The sequence below is a fragment of the Dicentrarchus labrax genome, unplaced genomic scaffold, assembly GCF_905237075.1.
Source record: "Dicentrarchus labrax unplaced genomic scaffold, dlabrax2021, whole genome shotgun sequence".
Lineage (NCBI taxonomy): Eukaryota > Metazoa > Chordata > Actinopteri > Moronidae > Dicentrarchus > Dicentrarchus labrax.
In genome coordinates, this window is record NW_026136724.1 from 15,604,813 (window position 1) to 15,623,321 (window position 18,509).

Below are 18,509 nucleotides of genomic sequence, written 5' to 3' on the forward strand. Positions count from 1 at the left end.
CAGCTCTATGACGCCTTTTTAGCTCATTTCAACTCATTGTGTTGGTTTTACAGCTGACAACTATGTTTTGAATCAGCCTCACAGCTTTTATGAAGTCTAGTTAATTTTAAATATATAGCCCTGTATCACAAATGTGGACAAGGGGTTTTACAATCTGTACATCACTTGATACCTTCTATCCTTAGATCCTTGATTCAGATAAGGAAAACCCTCAAAAGACCTTTAACAGGGAAATAAATGGAAAAAAACCTCAGGAGGAGCAACATAGGAGGTAATCCTCCTTCTCAGGTTGTACAGTTTTAAGTATTTAAGTTATTATTAGATATCAATAGAGGTTATGATAATATTGATTTATAAAGTCTGCAAACTGCATTACATTGTATAATGTAAATGAATGCAGGCTTGAACCTCACTGTGACTAACATGGGCTGCTTTCAATAGATTTTACTATATGGGAATGAATGTAAACAAATGAATAGACAGTGTAAAAGAACATTTCTAAAACGAAACATGTTAGCACTACTACGAAAACATAACGATTGCTATATTCAGGTAATTATACACTAATGAAAAACATACCTATGAATATAATTTATTCCCTTTCTGCCAATAGATCCTCCTATATGTTACACACTGGACCTTAAAAGCGCTCTGTAGCTATGCCATTTGTATGTTACTGGCTAGAACCACTGGTATAGTCTGTAATGTCATGTATAGTGACCCATCAGCAGTTAAAAATTGTACCTCTGATCTGCCCAAACACAGACACACGTCGAAACCTGCAAGAGGCTTTTCAGGATTGCGTTTTGTTTTCCAATCATCTGCTGATTAAACTATAATACAACATTATATTCTGTCTCATCACCTTACAATCTCTAAACAGCTGAAAAGAAAAACTGCGTCTGTGTGTTTGCGTGTGGAGCCCAGATCTCTCTCGTTCTCTGTTTCCTATCACTGTGTGTTAACATTGTGCACCAGGCCATGTAAACAATCTCACCACTGATAAGTATCACGCACTCTCAACAGTCCCAGAATCACGTAGTCACTTGAATGAGTACAAACACTGCATGTCCACGCTCACATAAATGCAAACTCCACAGCCTTGTAATCAAAACTGTCACTTGACTAATTGCATTCATCCCCGCTGCCCCCCGAACCACTCACTGAATTTACAATCTAGTCATTTGACCGCAAAGTCCTGCTGCTCGCCACCTCTTCACCCCACACACACACAAACATTCTCTGTTGTGAGCCAATTTGAGCTAGCACATCATGACTGTCCTCGGCACATCCAACCACATTTCCATATGTAACAGAGATTTTCATAAGGAAATTTAAGTCTGCAAAAGTCACTCACACAAGAGTGACTCACTGGAATCATTCACAGTGATTAAAAACAGGAGACGCTCTCCTCACTGTGGAGGAATAAAAGTGGGAGAAAAGTGGAACAATATTAAAATCAGTCCTCGAATGGAGAGCCTTTTCGTATCGTTTGGAATTTGAATGTTACTGCAAATTAAATGGCTGCTGTGTTTAGAAGTACAAAACACCCATTAACAGTCTTCAGGTAATGAGGGTTGAAAAACATGACTCATCCTCAAGCGTTACGTCGACTGAAATTGTCATTATTTCCTACACAAGCTGAAAGCTTTTTAGTTATGACTAATCCTCAACATTTTACAGGATAAACGGGACTAAGTGGCTAAAAGATCAGCATAAATAGACAGTGTGTTGACCTTTGTCCCTTTAACTGCACCACGAAGGCATCGATTGTATATTTCTTGACACCGTTCTTTCTGTACGTGCTTCTCAAAGCCCTGCCGTGCATTTCTTTTCCAGTCCTTTATCACTCTTTCTATGCCTCTCCTCTTTTTAAAAAAGATGAGAACCGTTGGCAACAGGTGAGCCTGTTGGTCGCTATGGCAACAGAGAGCCCCAGCGCCAGCATCTCTCCCAGTTTATTTTATTTACTTTTTTGGGGCGGCTAAGTATCTCTGGCCTTCAGGAGAACGAGGGAAAAGTGAACGGCTGATAAACACAGCAATCAAATCAGCAGGTGTGTGTTTGTTTAGACAGAAAAAAAGAAACACTACAGAGGTAGATCTGATATATCTGTGAGTACAACAGTAAAAGGTCTGAGGACCGGGCAGAAGACAAGCTGAAAATTATTCTAAAAAAATTACTTATTCAGGTAAAGATAGAGGGGAAAAAAAAACTAATATCAGTTGAGTTGATGAGAATATTGACGAGCTGAAAACTTGTGTCAGCCAAATTACAGGATGGATAACACTGCAGTAGAGTAATTTGGCTCAACTCAAGCAGGAAAGTCTTGGTTCTCTTTTTCTTTTTCTTCCCCTGCAAACAATCAATAGTCCACCTTTGTGTGTTGTTTTAACTTTCATTACTGAGCTTACAGATCGCTCTGCAGCTTCGCCTGACTGACTGACTGACTGTCCTCTGTGTGTGTGTTTGTGTGTGTGTTTCTTACCTGGGCATCCAAGGTAATATCAGCTCAAACTAAGGAACAATCACACCGTATGTACTGTACACATAGCGAGTGTCTATGAAGAAGATGGTAAAACAGCAGCTGCATACCTGCATTTTTATTGCAGAACTAGTACACATACACACAAACACGTACAGGTTGTGGCATGCAGCAGCCCAGCCCAGAAACTGATTAGTATTTGGATAAGATGTGTTAATCTCAAGACAAACAACCATAGTAATGTATGTGTTTGTTAGCGCAATAAATGGAGACACGTGTGTCTCAATATTACTCTCTGGTATAAAGTTAACTCTTTCACTGTTACGAATCAATGAGTATGTTTCTTTATCATCAGTATCACTAAATGGTCCACTTCGAAAAGCAAAGACTGATTTATTAAGTCATATTATTGATTGACAGACTAATGCAATGATGTGTGAAGCCATCACTTCCAGCTGATAAACGGTGAGAGGCAAAACCTTAAGCTGTGTACATCCTCCCACCACTCACCTATCAGTGGAAGACAGTGGGAGGGAGAGAAATAGATCTGAAATCGAGCTTTCATCCAGTCTACCAAAACACCATCTATTCTACTATACTATATTTATTTATAGGTCAAATAAAAACACTTTAAATTCAGCATCCCCTGGGGTATCGATTAAATGCATTCATTGCATTATTATTATTTCTAAATAAATAAATACATATATGAGAATAAGATAAATAAAAATAAGTATTGAATATAGTACATTGTCCAGTCTCTTGGTGCAGTTATATATATAAAGTATAATATATTATATTTTCCATTGTCCTCCAAAAACAGCGTACATAATCTACAAAGTCAGTATCTAATATCAAATTAGGATAAAATTCACGTAATCCTTTGTTGCACCGCTCTACTGTGGCGTCTAAAGAAAGAGGAATATTTTGGATATTCATTGTATCCAAGACATAGATTTTTCTTGTGTCCCACCTCCATTATTGAGTATGTACTAAATACTAATTGTTGTAGTACACCGTCTTTGCAGTAAAAGAAACCGATGTACTTTTCACAGCTGTTTAACATGTGATAGCAGGAAATAGTAATAAAATAAGTGTAACTAATAACATTAACAACGCCTCTTGTGCACCTACGTGGAATGCAGTTATAATTAATGTTATTAGTTACACTCGTGCTTATCCCGGTGGTCTGGTCTTCAAGTGCACGCATAAATCCAACCAGGACTTACCAGGACTAATCAACAGAATACCACTGTTGATTAAACTTCACAAAGAAAAAGCTACATGTTTTTCCTAAGATTCAAGACTGTTTTTTTCCTTCCTCCAGTTGTCAGCTATTTGTTTTAATGTTTTGCAGCTGTGAGCACCTCCTCATTTTTTTGTGCATTTCGCTGGGAGACAATAGTATCTAGCAACAGCACCTTCAAAAACCAAGCGTTTTTAGTGCCAATACCGACTACCTAAGTATACTTAATGTGTCACTTTCCCACTGTGAACACATTACATATTCTGGCCTGCTTAGAATTAGTATGCTATATTACACTGAGACACAGCCTTGGTCTTTAACACGCTTATATTGGCCTGTAAAGTAAAAGCTCTTTCAAGGTAATTTTCTCCATTTCTCCTGCAAGCAATCACTTTGCAGAAGTAAGATTTAATTTTAGCGTGGCGAATAAGGCATCTCGACTCTAAATGAAGCCCTTCATACAGTATCTAAATCCAGAAAAAGATTAAACGAGCGTAAGGCACAAAAATGAAAAATGTAAACACAGTTCTTAGAAGGTGCTGAGGGGAGATGCATCTGCCAAGAGAGAAAAAAACTAAACCCTCGATAAGAGAAGGGTGAATCAATTTTCCTTTCCTTTCACATAGTCTGCAAAATTGCTCGTCTAATTGCTTGTTAATAAATGTTTGCTGTGCCAGTGGTCAACACCGCCGGTTTCTTGCCAAGTTTCAGGATCAACAGAAAGAAAACAGAAGAGAACTGAAGGAGAGAAGAAGGAGAATAGAGAAAAAAGGATCTCGGGGGGAGGTTGAAAAGGTGAACACTGAAGTAGAGGGAGAGATGGGGGAGTGGGCAACAAGGGAGAAAAGGCAGAGAGAGAGGTGCAAGAAGAAGATGTGACTGAAGGGAAAACAGAGTTTAAAGTGCAAAAGAGTTATGAGAGGCAAACTGTAGCAATACAGCACAACTGAAAAGAAAGCGGCTTGACGAATGGCAGCAAGGGAGTGAGGGGGTGGGCGGGGAGCATATAACATTGAATGACAGGCAGAAAAAGAGAGAGACAGAGAAGCGAACGAGAGCTTGGGAAAATGGCTAGAGAAATAAAGAAGTGACAGAATGAAGGATTGAATGACAGAGGGGGGAGGCAGGAGGGAGAGAGATGAAAGAGTTACAGAGTTGGAGGTTATATGTCAAAATGGGAGGGAAAAGAAACTGGAGGGACGGGAGTACGGCTTGATCTGTCATAGTAAAGCCGCTCAATCCACATAATTGCACCATAGAAATTGGGTTCCTTCTAAATTCTGGAGATATGTAACAAAAGTGTGATAAAACTTTCATTCATTACTTATTTTTACACTGACTTGAGGTTGTGAAATGATTTAAATTATTTTATAAATAAATATTATGGCCACAAACGCAATTAAATGACAGTAAATACAACAAACTTTTGCAAAATAAAAGATGTGACAAGATGTCTCACTGCATCTTTATTCTAGCAGCAGATCTGGAGTTAAAGTCCCATCGGTCAGGCCAAAGATGATTCACCCTGACACAAAGCAGCCTCGGAGCCACGAAGACAAAACATCACAGCCTCAATGTCAGCGTGTTGACAACCAGCTCATGGATCAGTCTAATTCCCTCTCCCCCTCTCCGCTGCCTCACCCCCTTTGGGATTCACTGATAAAATGGAAGCGCCGGTTAACGGTGGCATTACATTCGCCAGCCTGTCACTGGCACGTCGTCAGCCTCCACCCCGACCAAGCACATTCAACATCAACTGATAACGAAGACGACAAAAAGAGAGAGAGCAGCTTTCTCCTGCCTGGGCTGATGAGAATTATAAAGCCAGCAAGGTCTGAAAAAGTTTGCCTCATCAGTCTCCACCCACATCTCCTATTAGAGGATATTGCTAACGAACTAAGATCAGAGATATTCAGAAGATCATATTGGGCATGGACCAACTGCCTCGTGCAGTGGCCCCCGCCGACGCCCTGAAGCAGCCTCTTCCTATTCCTGTTTTAACAAGTAGTAGAATGAAGATGCACTCAACTAATATCAATTCCTTCCTTGAAAGTTACTCAGAAAAACGGTATACCACTGAAAATGCAGTGAATTATTCATTCAGGCTCTCTCTTCCCGCCTCTCTGCCCCCGCTTGGCTCTCAGTTGATGATCTTGTATATATAATTTCAGGACTAAAATTACAAATGTTATTGATGCCGTTGCTCCTAATAAGGTGAATGTAGTCTGTAGGCTGAACACAGGTAGCGAAAAAACAATCTTCAGGAGTATTATGACATCTATAAAGGACACACTATGCATTTATAATTTTGAATTGAGAATTGCAAGACAGTTCTGCTTCTCAGACACAATTGCCAGAAACAATAAAAATGCACACGCCCACAGCGGCGAATGCAAAATAACCGCAACATTGCCGATTCAATTCCAGCTGGAGACCTTCGTTGCATATCATACTCTCCTCTTTCTCCCTCCACGTTTCCTGTCTACTGCTACAGCTGTCAAACTATCCATTGAAGGCAAAAATGCCCAAAACAGTAATCTTTTTTTTTTTTAAAGTGCACATGCCTTATTTGCCACCGTTGACAGGCTGACAAACCTTCCTGTGTCAGTAGCCCCAGAATGTTTATCCCTTAAGTCATGAAATAAGTTTACTCCCATCTTCAGTGACAAAATTCAGAAGATTAGACAAGCTGTCAGTTTCTTTCACATCAGGTGTAAGGTCTGTATTGTCCTCACGTCCACTTAAAACCAATTCAGTTAGCATGACATAATTCCTAACAGCTATAAAAAAGAAAAGAAAAAAACCTTGAACCTGCTGTTGTGTTTTTAACTGCATGGCATCTTCTACAAATAGTCAATACTTCTCTATTCTCTGGGCTATTTCCCACAGGCCTTAACACTGCAGTCATTAAGCCACACTTTAAAAAAAACATAATCAACACTTTCATTAGAAACCTCACACTTTTAAATAAAATAATTGAAAAGGCTGTTTTACAACACCCTCTTAGCCCTAAACAGTAGTTTGAATGTTCCAGTCAGGATTTCAACCACAAGCACCGAGACTGCTCTTAACTTGGGAGGACTTTCTGGCACATTGTTAAACTGGTTTGATTTTCAACAACAGGTTGTGCATCTTTTGTTCAACATCTTACTAGCTCATTAGCTCAGGTTATAAATAAAATATTTTACCATAATTATGCAGATGATACACACATTTATCACATATCACCAAGTGACCAAGGTTAAATGCATTCAACAAATCACAAACTTCCCCCAGTTAAACAAAGATAAAACAGAAATAACAACAATTAAAAAGGTCCACAAACTGGGCAAGCAATAATGGGATAGTCTTGGACTCTTGGCAGCATTAAGACAACAACTAAATCAACCTACTATCACCTGAAGAATTAAAGGACTTTGGAAAATGTGTCTTCTGTAGGCTCAACTACTGTGACTGAGAGAGACCTGTAGGGACAGGTCTCTCTAAAAAGTCAATGAGACGACTGCAGCTGATTCAGAACACTGCTGCTAGAGTCCTCAAGACCTGGAGAGTGAATCACCTCAGTTCTCAGCTCTTTACACTGGCTTCCTGTGTGTCAAACTTTATAAACTGAACGGTTTAGGGGCCACAATACATTTCTGCTCTGCTGCTCCGTCATGAACCGTATAGACCTCTAAGATCATCTGGGACAGGTCTGCTCACTGTTCCCAGAGTCAAGACTAAACACAGAGAAGCAGCATTCAGTTTTTATGCACCACTCATCTGGAACAAACTCCCAGAAAACTCTCAGTTATTCTACATCCGTGCTGGAGAGTTGGTTTACCACTGCATTTTATTATTCATATGTTGCAGCTGCACTGTAGTTTATCTTGTATTGTTTGATTTCTCTTACGTTTTAGATTTTATTTAGTTTAATTCATTAAAATCCTATTTGTGTGTCTTTTTATATCTTAATGACTCGTCTTACTGTCTTATATAAAGCACTTTGAATTTCCTTGTTAATAGGTGCAACACAAACATGGCTATATCGTTTTTCCTCTTTTTTTGTGGTAAATCACTAAAATGTATTGTGAGCCTGTGACTGCAGACCAACACACAGACACTATAAATACACACACACACACACACACACACACTCTCTATCTCTGTTGCTCTGTTGTTGGATGTTTTCCTCTGTGTATGTGTGTGTGTGTGTGTGTGTGTGTGTGGGGGGGGTGGGTGTGTGTGTGTGTGTGTGTGTGTGTGTGTGTGCGTGCGTTAGCAGGAGGAGCTGGGAGAGGATCCAAACATCTGATAGCACCGTTTTCATCGCTCCGTCTCGTGGCGCCGCACTGACTGTTATTAAAAACTACAGAGTAATATCTGGGCTGTCAGTCATCCAAGAGATTTAAGACTGAGCCCTATTTCCTAAGCGCCACAGGCTTGGATAAATCATTATCAGCTCCCTGAGACTCAGGCACTAGGCTAAACCTAGGTTACTGCGAGGCTATGGTAACAAACTAAAAGCAAGATGGTTCAGTAGGGCTCTGGTGGGCCGCTGCTTGGATTGATGATGACAGGAAATGATCTAAAGTTTGGATCGTTGATTTCAGAAAGTGTCAAGGCAACAATAAATTCAATGAATTAGATGTCAGAATTGCTGCCTTCAAGTGTTGCAGGAAATGTCACAATCATTAGTTATAGACATAAAAGTACTCTGAACTAGCACTAAAAGGAGGGAGTTTTAATTATACCCAAAGATTGAACCCTTATTAGCCTCAGTGAATGCCAGCTTTACGTCCACAACTGTTTAATGCACTGGTTCCCAACCTGGATGTTAGGATCTGCACCTCCTTTACTCTTTTCTTTGAGTTGATTTGCCCTCTACTCATATATTTTTTCCCAGTTTGATCCCCAGGTAAGTGACCTTTAAGTAGGTTTCCCTTTAATTAAGATCACCTGGCAGACTAATTAACACATCTGAGATTGATACTAGTTATCTATAAGACAAAAACTTTCACTGAGAAACTAAAAACTAGGTGAAATCCTACCGATCCTGTCACTTGTATAATCATTCTGAACACAGTGTATGTGTTTGAATCCGGCCTTAAGACATCAAGGGACCAGTCTGCAGATATTGAATTCACACTTTTCATTCCTTATTCGAGCACGCACGGTATATTGCCTCGGCAACTGGCTCATCACCCGCGGTAACCCTTTTTTTTTTTTCCAAGTCTCCTCAAGTCGGGAGCGACGGCAGTCTCTCACTAGCGTCTCCATTCCATTTTTGTGTGTGTGTGAGAGAGAGGGGGGAGTGCAGTGAGAGTTAAATGTGATATGAGGTCGCCGCTGATTAAATGTGCGTATGTGATTGAGTGTGTGGGATGCATGTATGTATGTGTTGGTAGCACTAGTAGCATCTCAGCCCTGAATCAGCTCAAAGCAAAATGGCATGTGTGGTCTGGTTTTGCTTATTGACAACATATTATATATTTATGAAGTGCAACACATTAGATTATGTCAGGGATAGAACATCCTGAACTCATTTCCATCACTGTCCCTGGAGGGTTTTCATAGCCAACCAACCAAGATAGACAGACATTCCACCTGTGACCAAAGAAAGGACTGTATAAATATATATAATGTAAACTAAGATTTTTTTCCAGTCAGAATCCAAACATTCACCTCCTGTTATCATATTGTTCTGCTAGCTACCCATTAGCAGTTAAGTGTGGTTTTACATTGCTAGTCAGGTTACCCAAAATCACATTTTGGATTGGATACATTTATGTAACAGACCCCCAAATTCAAGATGAGTCATCAAATACGTTTAGTTTTACAGGAGGAGAAAAAAGGGCTTCTGTGATGAAAAAACAATTAAATAACAATATTTTCTTCATTTCACTGTCTTTAAGATGCAAAAAAGGGTGTTTACCAATATCTGGAATTAATAAAAATGTTTACAAAACTCTGGAAAAAACTGTTACGAGTGATGATTCTTTCAAAATTACACATAGCCGGTGCAGCAGCTTGCAGGACATTGTACAGTAACTCAGCAGTTCAGAGTTTCAGTGTTTTTCTCAACGACCAAACTTGAGATCCTCCTGTAACAATCTATATTATAATACAGAAAGTGAATGTAATAAGTATCAGTGTGACCCCGTATAAACTATTTGTCAATACAACCACTTCGCAATTAAAGTTGCCCAAGACTGTGTATGGCCTCTACAGCCCACACATTTCTATAAATCTGTCATCATGTTTACACTATTATACTTCGTTAGTTTGTTAACAGTTACAGGAAACATGATTTTTACACGAATCAAGCACATCAAATATTTTCTTTTCTATGATCAAACAAAGATTTATCAATTATAATTATATATCCTATTACAAATGTTTATTTTATGATTAAAATAAAACTTCCTGCTGCAGTACAATTATGCTCCTTTCTCATATTATGAAGAGGGATGTACAGTCGGTATACACGACTGTAAGGGTAGCATGACACTGACAAACAGACCTCTACATAAGAATAAAGTGCAGCTTTTTAGAGCAGTAAAGTCTCTGCTCTACAATCAGGTCCTGTATTGTCATCACTGCTGCTGAATGTGAGCTACAGCAGAATGAGCTTCTCTCTGCAGCTGACTGAATTCTGTTTCTTTCTGTTTTATTAATTTTTAAGTTTCTGCATCTGTTTGCATCTCCATTGAGTTCAGAGCTTCCAAACATGAGTCACCATCACCTACAGGCAGGCTAGCGGCTCTGTGAGGCTTTAAATACTGTAGGCACAATGGTGCTTTCAGCTGAATGCTAACATCAGTGCGCAAACATGTTCTCAAAGATAATGCTAACATGCTGATGTTAAACAGGCTGAGGCTGGTGTCCTTAGTTTGGCATGTGGTCATAAATCAAAGTATTAGATAACTTAAAATGAAGATGAAAAGTCAGGAGATTACTTCACTTATTAGGATTCATCCTCTAGGGACAATTAATGTCTGTACAAAATTGAATGGCAATCTATCCAATAGTTGTTTAATTTAAAGTATTGATAAAGTGGTGGACCGGCCGACATCCCTGGAGCAGCATGGCTTAAAAATTGCAATTGATGCCCCCGCCCTCAATCAAACACACAGCACAGACAAAGCCTTTCAATCTTAACTGTCTTGTTAGCAACAATTGCCTGAGGACAAAACTAAATGATACAAGCACACAGAATGTGTGATCAAAACCATCCCGCTCATTAATGAAATTGTGTTGTTAATTAGAGCTTCATCTCTAAAGGCGGTACAATTTAGAGAGGACATTTTACTACAAAGACCGGTGATGTCCGCAGGCAAGACTGTGAACCCACTCTGCAGTGATTTTACATGAGGAAGACAAAATATTAGAAATGCCCATCAATGGGTCAACACCCTTGTGTGACTGTGGCCTGAAATGTACCTAGAACTGAATCCAAACTTCTCTTCGTCAACAAAAAAAACTGATGAGAAACTTTACAAAGATTGCAAGGCTTTGTATCTGATTGCATGAGATTGTACAGGTCTATCTTATACACTCCATGTAAGTGTGCATGTAGTATAAAACCTTCACCTCTCAAATTTAACTTAACAGCTTTTTCTCTTGATTGATCCTCTCTCACCCTTGAGTGAAAAAGTGCAAAGAGAAAAGCTATAATTTCATCACATTTGCCTTCTGCCACACGACAGGGGGCACACATTCAGCATTTTCAACCTGGGTAGAACAGCAGGGAGAATTCCTGTCATTTTATATAAAGAGGGCAGCAAGTCTAGAGATTGCACCGCTGCTTTTTTTGCTTCAATGTAAAATGTGTGTGTGTGTGGGGGACTACACAACATATGCATGCTTATTTCTGTTAAGCTGTGATTATAACTAAATATCAGTGGTCAATAACAGCAGGTTTATTTCTTTAAGCTTCATGCTATACTGGTACAGACACTTAAAAAGGAAAATGGCTTCAAATGTGACGAAGAGCAAAGGACAGAGCTGGGGGAAAAAAAACTTTCTCCAATGAATGACGCACACAAAAAGCACTGCCGACTTTGAGTACGACTTAATGATCGAACACAGCAGGCTGACGGACCCATTGTGCATTTGTGTGGAAGAATGTGCTTGTAGTTGATGTCAAGGTGCAAATGAAATGTGTGATATTTTGAGAACAAATGACTGAATGAGGCAACGGAGGCTTTAATGAACTTAACTCTTTTAAGTAAACACGCAGCCGGTGCTGCACTCACACACAGAGCAATTGATCGCTTTGCCATTTATGCCTCATTAACGGTTAAACCTCATCGATCACTCAGCCCCTTCTGTGGCCATTTGCATTTGCAGAGAGTATTAAGTCTTCTTTTTCTTTTCTCAGGCAACAGTTTTTCCACAACTGACCAAGGAAACTCCAGAGAATTACTAAATTTCATTTTTCTTATAGTAATTTGGAAGCAAGAGTCTAAAAACTAGCTGACACATCGGAAAACACAAGGTGAAACACAGCATTTATGTAGCGTATTTCATAGAATAAGACTAAGTGAGTCAGAGAGAAAAAGGTCTTTCCTGCTTGAATCACAAAAATAAGTACTGCATATAAAACGTAGCACACTTTGCCTGATGCAGAGACTCTGGAAATGTCTACTACGGCAAGAATTTTAATCGGGGCGAAGAGCTTAAAATCGAGTCCAACCGAAACTAAAGCCAGGAAGTAGTCGCTTGAAAATCCCTCTAGTATGATGCTGCAGCTCACTTTTGATAAAGAGAAGTAGCAGCAAATGTCAGAAGAGACAACAGTTGTGGCTAATTGCCCTACGACTGCATGCCGTTCCCTACAACAGCTACAGGAACTTCCTGACGTCCAACTCTGCCAACTCCTGAGGAAAACATCTGGCTGTTTAGCTGTTAAATGTGTCACTTTGTTTACCAGCTAGTCACCAACTTTGTCTGCAGTTTGGTGCTGGACATATAGTGCACAGTTGGTTAGTCTGAGCTTTCTCACTAAACAGCTTAAACAGTAAAGTTGCGGTCTGTAAAACAAACAAAAAAAGAGCTGAAAGAAGAAAAACTACATAGAGCTGAGTGAGGTGATAACTGTGTGTTAATCACTACGAGCAACAGCTTTTATATTACATGTTGTCATTTGGACCGTTGTTTATATAAAAATAAAGAAATGCAGCTTTAAATCTTACTATGAACCAATAGTCATAATCAACAAAAACAAGAAAATACTGGGATTTCCCTTTAAATGACATTAAAAATAACACAAACACTGTGCAATATGGAACATACAGTGTATTACGAGTAAATTCTGTGCTCGCATTTACATTATGATGCATATAAGAAGCTATGAACTCTTAACAACTTCCAGAGGAATAACTATAGACCTGTAAATGTGTGCCTTTTTGTTACTGACTTGTCGCAGGGGGCACTGCATAATTCATGGAGGACAACTGCGTCAACACTTGCACTGCTTTTGCATAACACTGCATTGCACTTGGCACTCTGCACCGTGGGGCACTGAGGGAATATCTTCCCGAGCAATGTCCAACATTACGTAAACCATAGCTCCATAACATCAACTGCAGCACCAGTGATGGATCGGGTTATAAATAGGCCTCCTTTTTATCTGGCTGCCCACGCAGGTGGCTGACACCTGCATACTCTGCTGCAGGGCCGAAGATTTATTGTATAAATATTAGGTTGATGTCAAAGAATGGTTCGGGATTTTAAGGAAGAAAATGAGAGAAGTAAGAAGGAGAGAGACAGATATGGAGATGAAGGAAGGAAAGACCTTTTATGGTGTGCGGGGGGGGGGGTGTTCCCTTCACTTTCTTGTCCTCATTTCTCTATCCAAACCCGTGAAATCTCACATTTCATTCTCTTCATTTTTCAGATTTTTGCTCATCATCACCCCTCCTCCTCCTCCCCCCTCCAACATTAGACTCTCATTCTCTCTCTCTCTACCTCACCCACTCTCTTTTTCACTGGCATCCTTTGAATTCTGCGACTCTTTGCCTTCTGTATCCACATACATATATTCTCTCTCTCTCTCTCTCTCTCTCTCTCTCTCTGTAAGCCACTTGTTACCATGGCAACCCCACAATGGGCCTTATAAAGCTAATAAGTAGAAATAGCAGGAGGGATGAGCAGAGTAGCAGAAGAAGAAGGAGGAGGAGGAGGAGGAGGGGGAAAAAATAGAGAAAAAATTAAATGGAAATAAAATGTTGTGCCAATAAATTGCTGGTGTTGGAGGGAGAGATACATATAGAGAAAGAGAAACAAAAAGATGTACATATATTTAAAATACAGTATAAGTTGTACCTGTAATGTACTGTAGTGCTTATATAATGTGTTGCTATACCGGTGGTGATCAGACATTATTAGGGCTTTATAATTTCTTAATGTAAATGTGTGTTTTACCTGTTTTTCCTAATAAAATCAACAGAGAAGACGAGAGAGGATCATCTCTCCTCCAGTACCTCAAGTGTAGTATGTTTGTGTCAACAGTCATATTTTCCTCAAGCAAATATTACAGGAACCTTTCAAACATTGCCAATTATGTATTAGTTATGTAATGTAGTAATGTACAAGGTGGTTTGATTGAAGAAAATCTAAAAAACTGAAGAGAAATAATAACTGATTTGCAAGTTGTTACTTTCACATTTGATGCTTTCAGGCTACAATGAAAGCAAAGATGCACTTAACAAACATAAGCAAGATTTAAGAAAGTCTAAAGAATCTTTTCGACCTCAACATTAAAATTAAAAAGTACTGAAATACAGGTTTCTGGGCTGCTGGTGCTTCAATAACTATTTAGATTTAATAATTTAAAAGGCAGACAATTTCAGTTCCACTGCTGTTAACAAAGCTTTTCTCTATATGTGTTTTGTAAGAATTGTGTGACCAAGTTATGGCAGACAGGTTAAAATGTTGTAAAATGTATATAGCTAACACAAAATGCATGTGTGTAACATTTTGCGTAAAGTTCTGGTAATAATTCGGCACTACTTCTTCCAAGCTTTCCAAAGTGGCTCTGATGCCCATTTTATATCATTAGCAGTAAATAACAAAATTAGAAGGAGTACCAATAAGTATCAATACTGATATGCTGTAATTGTATTTAATATAATCCAATAACCATCCTTAATAATCACTAATAATGAGAAATCTGACCATGAATAAGTATGAACATCTTCTTTAAAGTCATGAAATTCTTATGCATCCACAATTTAACCTTCTCTAAAATTACTCTGATATACAGTAAGTAAAGCTAGCGTGTTACAAATTAAAAACAAGAGCTTTTCAACAGCGTGATCAACAACTGCTCCTCAGTCTCTGTCCTCAGAGGACCTCAGTGTCAAGGCCCAACCACTTATATGTAGGTTCAATAAGGAAATAACACACTCTTGTTACATAAACACCACGGCAATGCTTCAGTGAGAATAACAGATAAAGACGGCTCATTCAGTTTTATGTCTGTGCGTGTGTATGTGTGTGTGCATGCACCTGTGGATTGATAATGAGTGTGTTTTTTCGTCCCAGGCACTACACAGATCAAAGTCTAGCCGGGCCTCTGAACTGCTCCAGGATGAAAGACACACACACACACACACACACACACACACACACAGAAAATGCCTCCCGCCTGCTCGACTTCCCCTGCTTTGCCTCTTCTGTCGGTGCCTGATAGCAGCGGGTGTGAGGGACAGTTGGATTGAAACCCAGGTGAGAGAAGAGGAAGTATTCACGACCACGTCACCAGCAATCTATCTCCAAGGCCACCACTTCGCCATGACAACAAAGAATCTCATCGCTATGGTAACACATGAAGAGCGTGACTAGGAAATGACACAAAGGAAATGAAAGTTGGGAGTAAACCAGGTTGAGTGGTTCCCAAAGTATGGCACGGTGATACCGAGGGGCCCCTAGGACACTAATATACAATAATATACTGTCAATAAATGCAAGTGAGTTTTAAATATGGTTGCATTATTTAGTATTTATTATATGAACATACATAAAACTAAAATATGTTCAGATTTAAGACTTAACTGCCCTCATTATGAGATTCTTATGAGAAACACCTCGTTCGCTGGAATGTTCCTTTTGGAGGAGAAACTTTTAAACTCACCAGGGGGATGTCGTTAGATGAAACTAACAGTGTTTCATCTGGTCTGACTCCCCACAGGACTTACAGAGCATCCTTTGCTGATGTCTTGGAGCCTAGTTTTTAAGATATCCGGTGGAGTTTTCCCCTTAAAGTGCTTGTTTGCATCCTAATTTCCAATCAAACAGACTTGAGACTAACACACAAGTTAAGAATAGTTTTTGCCTCAAAAAACCCTTTCGAATGTCCCTTTTTTAACGCAAAACCTGAAAAACAACAACATTGCAATAAACATGTCTCCCTTTATTTCAGTGGAAACACTGCGATTGGTGGATTTGCTCGTACAGGTGATCCCGTGCATTGTGTTTATCTTTGGTTGATGTTGACACGCTAACTCACATCGTTGAACAGTGGCAAGTGTCAGCAAGTGCTGACACTTGTGGGAACGTGAAGAGAATCTAAAATGATATCGTAACTTACCAGCTGTGTGGCACCATCTGCTTTTACTTAACCTCCACTGTTGGAGTATAAACTGTTCCACAAAAGGGGAGAGTGTTGACAGTTATCAGACAGGTGTCAAAGGGACAACTATGTCTTTATAATCGACTGTTTGATCTTATTGTACCATTAGAGACCGAGCTAACCAGCAAGGTAGCCAGCTCGAGCTATTGTGACTGGTACTAGTATCTTGTTCCCTGGTGGCTGTGAGTAGGAAGCACCTATTTAAATCAGCTGGCTCTTTCTGTTGTTACAAGGCTATTGCTCAACAGTGAAATTCTCCTGATGCTCTTCAACCCTCCAAATATCCCAGTAGGCCTAGAATTAATAAATCACATTGTGTGGCCATACATGTGTCAAACCCAGACGACTTTATCTAAAAGGTCAAACCCCTGAAGAATTATTCTCGGTGCTTGTTTCAACCTCCTTGGATTAGAACGGGTGCGGCTAATGTAGCACTGTAGGCTGAAAAACATCAAAATTATTTCTGGAACTAGTATTATAAAGCATATTTTTTTGTCGATTTCAGCACATTCTGAATCACATTACCAATTCCCCTTTGACAGGTGTGCTCTCCACTCCACAGCCCGACCAGTCCAGCGATTCTTTCTAAGATCTGTTTTTAGCCTCTGAGGTGTTTGCCTCTTGGCTCTGGTCTCAAGTATGACAGGAGCAGAAATATGATTTCAATTTCCTGGGACCCAGGGCAAGAGGATTAAAGTTTCATTTGGTTTCCCGGCTGAAGGAGTTATAACAACACCTGAACTGAGGCAACAAAAGGCAGAATAAAAGAGAGGGCTTCAACAGGAGGAATAAAACAAAATGGCCTGAGAAAGAGTCGACTACAAAGTAGGGAGATGAATGCACAAGGCCAAAGGTATTACACAGATGATATATATATATATTGACTTTCAGAGTAAATGTGTGCTTAATGCATTATTGATGCCGTAACTGAATGGGACCGATATAACTCAACCACTTACTAAGTCACCAGCTGGCTAATATACATGACATGTGGAACCTTCTACACATTTCCATGTTGCATTAACTCACTTCACTCAACCTATGATATGATTTGTCAATGAATTGATTAGTGGGTTGAAATAGAAATAAAGGGAAAATGTTTACAGGATGTAGCTTTACAAATGTTAAATATGTGCTGCTTTTCTTAGTATTCTTTAAAGTAAATTCTATTTGAATATTTCACATTCACTTTAAAGCTAATTATCTCTGTCTTGAATAATAATCATAAAGTTTCTTATTAAATTGCTTTGCTTTGCATCTGTGCAGCAAACAAAGATACTTGATAGCAATAGTTTTTTTATTGTGATATTCCCCTTGAGGAGATATTTGTTTTTCTGCTGATCCTCCTCCACATGGAGGTCAGAGGTCAGGGTAGGATGTATTCCAGCAGGGCCAACACTCATGCTCACTTCTGGCTAAGAGACAGCTTTTGCCACTAATTGCTCTCCTGGCCGAGTCTTACCTGTGAGCGGACAGTCGTCGTTGGAGCCTGCAGAGTCCTCCTGGTTGGGGCTGAGTGGAGGGCTGGCAGGGGGGCTGGTGCTGAAGCTGGCGTAGCCCAGGGATGAGCTCACCTCGCTGGGCTCACAGCTGTGGTTAACCGGCCTCTGGACGTCAAGGGACGAAGACAGAGAGGTGCGCTGTTTGGGCTGGATACAAGACAGGAAGAAAAGAAGGACAGGTTAGACAATGGAAAACTGTTTTATTGTTTTTGGAGGGCTTATATAGAAACTAAACTATAATATTCTCTCTTATGTACCTGACTGCATTGTGGGTATGCGTTCTGCATGTGGACGTCCTTTTATGTGACTGTAACTACACTTTCATATTCCTGATTTAAATCCATAATGATAAATGCTCATTATTTTCATTAATTTTGTCTTACAATCTCTAATTTCCTTTATTTTACAAATCAATCTTTTGAAATGTAACCCCTTTTTAACTTGTAGTTTGTATATTTTCCTCTCTTTTTTCATGTGACTGCATGTTCTGCAACTTTAATGTTTGCCTCTTTAGCCAAATATCCCTTAAAAAATTGGATAAAGATGGCAAGAGTGTGCATGGAATACTATCAGTCACACTACAGGGACAGAAATCTGTTCAAACAGTCACATTACGGGAACTGATGTCACATCTGGGGACAAAACACTGGTCCCCACAAG

At 39.5% G+C, this 18,509-nt stretch overlaps 1 protein-coding gene across 6 annotated transcripts in view; it reads right to left on the minus strand.

Annotated features, from left to right (window-relative positions):
• Positions 1-18,509, minus strand: part of anks1b (ankyrin repeat and sterile alpha motif domain containing 1B) — a 218,406-nt gene that overhangs the window by 57,745 nt on the left and 142,152 nt on the right. For all 6 annotated transcript variants that reach the window (XM_051391667.1, XM_051391664.1, XM_051391663.1 and 3 more), the window contains one exon: positions 17,810-17,996. In XM_051391667.1, coding sequence (XP_051247627.1) covers positions 17,810-17,996 — 187 coding nt within the window. The remainder of the gene's footprint in view (positions 1-17,809; positions 17,997-18,509) is intronic.